Below are 6000 nucleotides of genomic sequence, written 5' to 3'. Positions count from 1 at the left end.
GCAAGTTGCAGAAGAGTATATTCATGATTAATTAGGACAGGCCAGGTTATGCTGTAGTAATAAATAGCCCCTATATATCAGGGGCTTAAAAGAAAGTTTTATTTCTTGTTCATGCTACATGTTCATCCCTGGCCAAATGGGGTTGTAGGAGTTTCTTTCTCATTCTGGAATTCAGCTGGTGGTGCAGCTACTTTGTGGAACATTGATGGTTATTTGGTAGAGGGAAAAGAGTGGCAAAGGATGCACTGGTTCTTAAAGCCATTGGCAGGAAGTGATACCTGTTGCTTCTGCTCTGAGCCTGTTTCCTCTGAAAAGGAGCTGATTAACCACAGCTTGGCTGGGGGCTAGCAGGGTGAACCTCATGGTCAATGCTCAGTCCACAGGAGTTCCTGGCACCGGAAGCACTGGATGCCAAGGCTCTTGGGACTTGGCGAGCAATTACACACTTGCCTGTGCTCTTTATTTCTCATTGCCTCTAGGAATTTGAACTCACATAGTCATTGCTCTGCAATGTTATCTTACTACTGATGATTACTGTTTATGGATTGTGCAACGGCTTACTCAGGGCGGGTGCCTGGAACCCTTCCCAATAGAGTTTGAGGAGATGAACGGAGCATAGTGTTACTTGTTTTTTAACTTTAGGCTGTGGATTCTTTTCTCGACGTGTTTGATTTGGGCCAGCCTGCAACTGGGTGTTGACAAGCACAAGAGGCCCAACTTGTGCTCTCCTGTGATTTCTCCAGCTACCTCCTTTTCTTCAGGCCACTCCTCTGCTCTAAAACCTCCAGGGGCTTCCTATGGCTCACAGGAAAAAGTGTAAGAATAGCAATGGCTCCCATTCATTGAGCACCTGCGACATACCAGGCATTTTACAGAGACATTATCCTGAATCCTTGCAGCAACCCCAGGAAGGAGGAACTGTATGATCTCCATTTTACATCATTTACAGGTATGGAAATGGAGGTTGAGAGTGGTAAAGTGACTTGCCAAGATGACAGAGTGAGGGTGAGGAGGAGGCAGGACTGGCTGGTCACCAGATCTGTCTGACCCCAGGGCCCCCACTGAGCCACAGGGTCAGGCCCTTCCAGTCTTACCCCTCACTTTTTCCTTTTCTTCAGAGGGACCAGCTGCTCCAGCCGGGTAGGCCTCCTCTAACTCCCCCTTGGGCAACCTGTCTCAATGTCCTTTCAAAGACTAGACTCTCACCAGATACCTTTCTCCACTGCCAGCCACATGAAGTCCGGCCCTCATCATGTTGTCCCACAGTTATTTACTTCCCTGTTGGTCCTGCCACTGGACTGCAAGAACCTCCACATAGCCATCCCTGTATCTATCATGCCCAGTATGTGCTCAGTGCACAGTTGCTATTCTTTCAGCAGTCCTTTAACAATTATTGAGCACCTACTTCTGCTGGGCGCTGTGCCAGGTGCAAAGATACAGCAGAGAATAAAACAAAATCCCTGCACTATGGAGCTTATGTTCTGATATGGAAAACAAAAATGAACAGATAAACACATAGAATGTGAAATAGAATGTCAGAGGATGAAAAGTGCTATAGAGAAAAATAAAGCTGAGTAATGGTACGGACAGAGAGTGCTGGAGTGGTGAGAGGGAAGCTGTTTTAGAACAAAGGTCTTTTTGGGGAGGTACCATTTGAGCAGAGATCACAATGCAGTGAGTTTGTTTGATGGAGGGACTAAATAGTCAAATGAATGAATGCATGCATGTACCCATGCTTGAATGAGTTGGAAATCTAACACGGAGATGAAAAAGGAGTGTGGAGGAGTTTGAAGTAGGGATCTCCCGACATTTTTTTTTTCTTTCATTAAAAAAAAAAATTATTTTGATGCCTTGTTATTTCAGATGGGACATGAAGCACAGATTGGTCATTGGTATATAGTCTAGATGTGGAAAGTCTACACAGAACAGACTGGATATTACAGCATATTATGTTACAATTGTTAATTTTCTTAATATTATTGTGGTTATGGAGGAGAATGTTGCTTTTCTTAGGATTTGCTGCTGAAGTATTGAGGTATGAAGTACAGTAAGGCAGCAACTTATTTTTAAGTAATTCAGCAAAAAAATAAAAATAAAAATTGTTGAATCCAGGTGGAGAGTGTATAGGTGTTCCTTGTAATATTCTTTCAACTTCTGTATGTTTGAAAATGTATCCTAAACAAGAGGGTTGTAAGGGGCCATTGTATGGGCTAACAAAAAGTATTTGCAAGTCAGATTAGTCAAGCTAGTTTGAGATTTCTGGTCCAGGGCCTCACCTGCACTATCTTACCTAATTTGCATCACATCCCTGTGGGTTGGGCAGCACTGGGCCCATTTTACAGGTGATGTACAGACGCTCAGAGAGGAAAGTGACTTGCGCAAAGTCATTGTCAGGTGAGGCCAAGCCAAGATTTGAACCCATATCTATCTGAGTCAAAATTCTCTGCTAGGGCCAGCCCATGGCTCACTTGGGAGAGTGCGGTGCTGATAACACCAAGGCCACAGGTTCGGATCCTATATAGGGATGGCTGGTTTGCTCACTGGCTGAGCGTTGTGCTGACAACACCAAGTCAAGGGTTAAGATCCCCTTACCAGTCATCTTTTAAAAAAAAAAAATTCTCTGCTTTCCTTTTCTGCTGTTTAAGCCTCTTCTCTCTCATCTAATTTCCCAGGGTTGTTGGATTAGGTGAAAGCTATGGTCGTTTACTATGTGCCAGGCTTTGCATGTATGAGGGATCTTCAAAAAGTTCATGGAAAGATTCATATTATCTTTTATTTCCATCTTTTTCATGAATTTTTTTGAAGTACCCTCGTATTACTCAAATCCTCACAGCAACCTAATGTAGTTGTTGCTAATAACATCCCCCATTTTACTGAGGCAAAGAGAGTAAGTAACTTGCCTAAATCACACAGCTAAGAATGAAAGAGCTCGGAATCAGAGAACTCAGGCAGTTTGGCTCTGTAGCCCCCACTTAAAGGGTCAAAGAAACACTGTAAAATCATAAGTCACTTTAGAAATGTAAAGCAGGATTATTGTTAGTTCTCATAGAACACTTGCAAAGTCCTTTCCCCTTCCCCATTGCTTCTGGGATTCTAAGACAGTGCCCTGGTTTCAGATGTGTCTACCCTGGGACATTTACCTCCCCAATTCAGCTGGCAGCTCTTTGAAGCTGGTGCTGGTGCTACTGCCCCTCACCATGAATCTCTAGTGACTGTTCAGTGCCTTCCGAGGTCGTCTGGACTGAGGCTGATCTTAAAATATTGTTTTGGGTGTGGTCTTATACTGATGAAGTGGAAGGAGGATACCCATTTGCCTGCAGGATGAGACTCATGGGCCAGGTGGAATGTGGGGGCAGTCACAACTTAGTGCTCAAGGATCCGCCTTGGCAGACAGGCCAATTTTGATTTGAGTTTTTACTTCAAGGCTTGGGTGACTTGTGTCTCCTTCTAGGGGCCTCAGTTTCCTCTTGCACAATAGGAATAATAAGAGCACACATCTCAGGACTGCTGGGGATAAATATAGCCTAGTGTCTTTCAGCACAAGTCTTCACATTGACAGCTGTTATCATTATGCTCTTTCCGATTCTGTAGGATGTGGGACCCTGCCTAGAGCTTCAAGCTCATCCCTATTCTCCCTATTTTATCACGTAGGATTCAACCTAGAGATAGATCAAGCCTTTTTCTACCTTAGGGCCTTTGCACCTGTTAGTCCCTCTGGTGGGAATGCTCTTTCCTCACCTTATTCCAAAGCTGGCTCTTTCTCACCCTTTTAGGTCCCAGCTCATGTCACCTGCTCAGTGAGGCCTTCCTTTACAATTCTAGCCTGCCTTTAATACAGTACATTCTCCTGTTTTACTGTGTTCATATCTGTTATCAATATCCGATATTAATGATTTCTTTCTCTTCCCATATGAATGTAAGTTCCAAGAAGACACAGATTTTATCTGTTCTGTTCCCCGTCGCATCCCCTGAGCCACCAACCTTGTCTGGCATTCGATAAGTAAATGGTGAACTGAATGAATGAGGGTGTATACGAGGACGAGCCCCCAAGCCTTACAATCCCCGTTCTTCTGCCGCAGTGGGCAACGAGACCGGTCAGACTTTGCAGATGGCCCCTTGGCCCCCGTGATGGGTGGGCCGGCGCGCGGAGCCTACCCGCACTTGAGAGACGCTCCCGGAAAGCCCGGGCGGTGGCCGCGCCGGGAGAGGGGCCGTAGCCTCTTGGCAACCCTCCCTGCGGGGAGCCGCACCGCGCCACCGCAGGGGCTGCGCGGGAGTCTGGTAGCGAGCGTGCGCAAGCGGGTCTTTTGCGACGGTGCCCGGCGGCGCTATCCCCCGCCCCCAGCCCCGCCCACGGCGCGCCCGCCCGGCCCCGCCCCTGCCGCTGCGCTCGCTCGGGGCCGCTTTGGCCCCCGCCCGCTTCATGTGGCCCGGCCCGCGGCGGCCGGCGGCTGGGAGCGGCGAGGAGGCGGCGGCGAGCGGCAGCCCGGGAGGCGGTGGCCGAGGCCCAGGCGGCGGCGGCGGCACAGGAGGCGGCGGACGGGGAGCGGCGGGAGCAGGCCCTGCCCGGCCCTCGAGCGGCCGCCCGGCTGCAGCATGCGCGTCCGCCGGGGGCTGCTGCGGCTGCCGCGCCGCTCGCTGCTCGCCGCCCTCTTCTTCTTCTCGCTGTCGTCCTCGCTGCTCTACTTCGTCTATGTGGCGCCCGGCATAGGTAAGAAGGGGGCCTGGGATCCCAGGGGCTGCTGCCCTGGCCTTGAGGGGAGCCGGGGAACCCTCGCGCCGCCCTGAGGGGCCCCGGCCCTGAGAAGACTCCCGACCCAGAGGCGACCCGAACTTGGCCCTCAGAAAACTACAGGGACCCCACCTCAGCCCACGGGGGGACCCACGCCCGACCCTCGGGGGACTCCAGGACATTCCCGCTCTCTGCACCCCGACTCCCTCCCCCGCGAGCCTCCGGCCCACCCTCTTCGCCCTCCTGACCCCATTCCCTCGCGAACCCGGCGATGCCTTCACACACGCCCTTCTCTTAGCGCTGGGACCCCCCCCTTCCCTTTCTTGCCTCCCTGGAACCCCGCTTCCCGCTCCTCGGCTCGAGAACTCCCGCCTCCCCTCCCCCGGGGTCTCCTCAAGCTCCCGTTCCCGGCATTCCCCACACCCCGAACCCCCGCGCCCGCCCGCCCCTCCTCGCCTAGCTCCTGCGCCCGGGTCTCGAGGCGCCCCACCTTCCCAGCTCCCATCCATCCTCCCCGGTGACCACCGTTTCCTGCTCCCGTGAGCCCCCTTCCTGCCCTTTCTTCCCTCCATCCCCTGTTACCTCCACCTTCAGGTCCTCCTCCCCAGCACACGTTTTCCTCCAAGTGGCCTGATCCCTTTCCTCTCTGGGTGGTACCCCCCTGCCTTTTACTGAGGCCCATCCACTGTTCAAGCTACCAACCCCCAGAGTGTCCCACGCCTCCTTCCCATCCCCTCCCCCCACCCGCCCTGCCTACCACCAAGGGCACACTCTTGTCACCTCCGCCCCCTTCCCTTCTCTCTGTCCCCAGACCCGCAGCCCTCAGCCACAGTATCCTGTATCGAAGGCCTGGGGAAAGGGTGCTGTCGGCCCTCTTCTTTCTTCCACTTCGGCCCTCGCCTAGCCTTGAGGGTAGAAGGTGGCTCTTCTGTATCTGATGGTGCCTGTTTTGGGGACAAAGGGGAAGTTTAAATTGGCCCTAGGGAGGGGAAAGGGCCTTTGGGAATAGTGCCACGTGGATGGCGTAGCATGGGGAAAAGATGGCATGGGCAAAAGATGGAATGGGCATTCATTCTTCTCCAAGGCTTATCTTTTAAAGGAAATACAGCCTTTGGAGAAACTGGACCCTCCCCAAGCAGAGCTTTTATAAGACCTTGGAGCAGACGTTTAGGACAAGAGATGAGAAGGAAAGACAGCGTGAGGGTTAAAGGCAGAGACATTGAGGTCGGACTTGGATTCCAGTCCCTGCCCTGTATGACCTTGGGCAA

General features: G+C 51.6%; 1 protein-coding gene across 1 annotated transcript in view; it reads left to right on the top strand.

Annotated features, from left to right (window-relative positions):
• Positions 1-4444: 4444 nt before the first annotated feature.
• Positions 4445-6000, top strand: part of B4GALT5 (beta-1,4-galactosyltransferase 5) — a 71686-nt gene continuing 70130 nt past the window's right edge. The window contains exon 1 of the mRNA XM_063112384.1: positions 4445-4711. Coding sequence (XP_062968454.1) covers positions 4597-4711 — 115 coding nt within the window. The 5' untranslated portion in view covers positions 4445-4596. The remainder of the gene's footprint in view (positions 4712-6000) is intronic.

This window comes from Cynocephalus volans, chromosome 1 (genome assembly GCF_027409185.1).
Source record: "Cynocephalus volans isolate mCynVol1 chromosome 1, mCynVol1.pri, whole genome shotgun sequence".
Classification (NCBI taxonomy): domain Eukaryota; kingdom Metazoa; phylum Chordata; class Mammalia; order Dermoptera; family Cynocephalidae; genus Cynocephalus; species Cynocephalus volans.
Note: the sequence above shows the minus strand (reverse complement) of the source record. Positions and strands in the feature narration are given on the sequence as shown.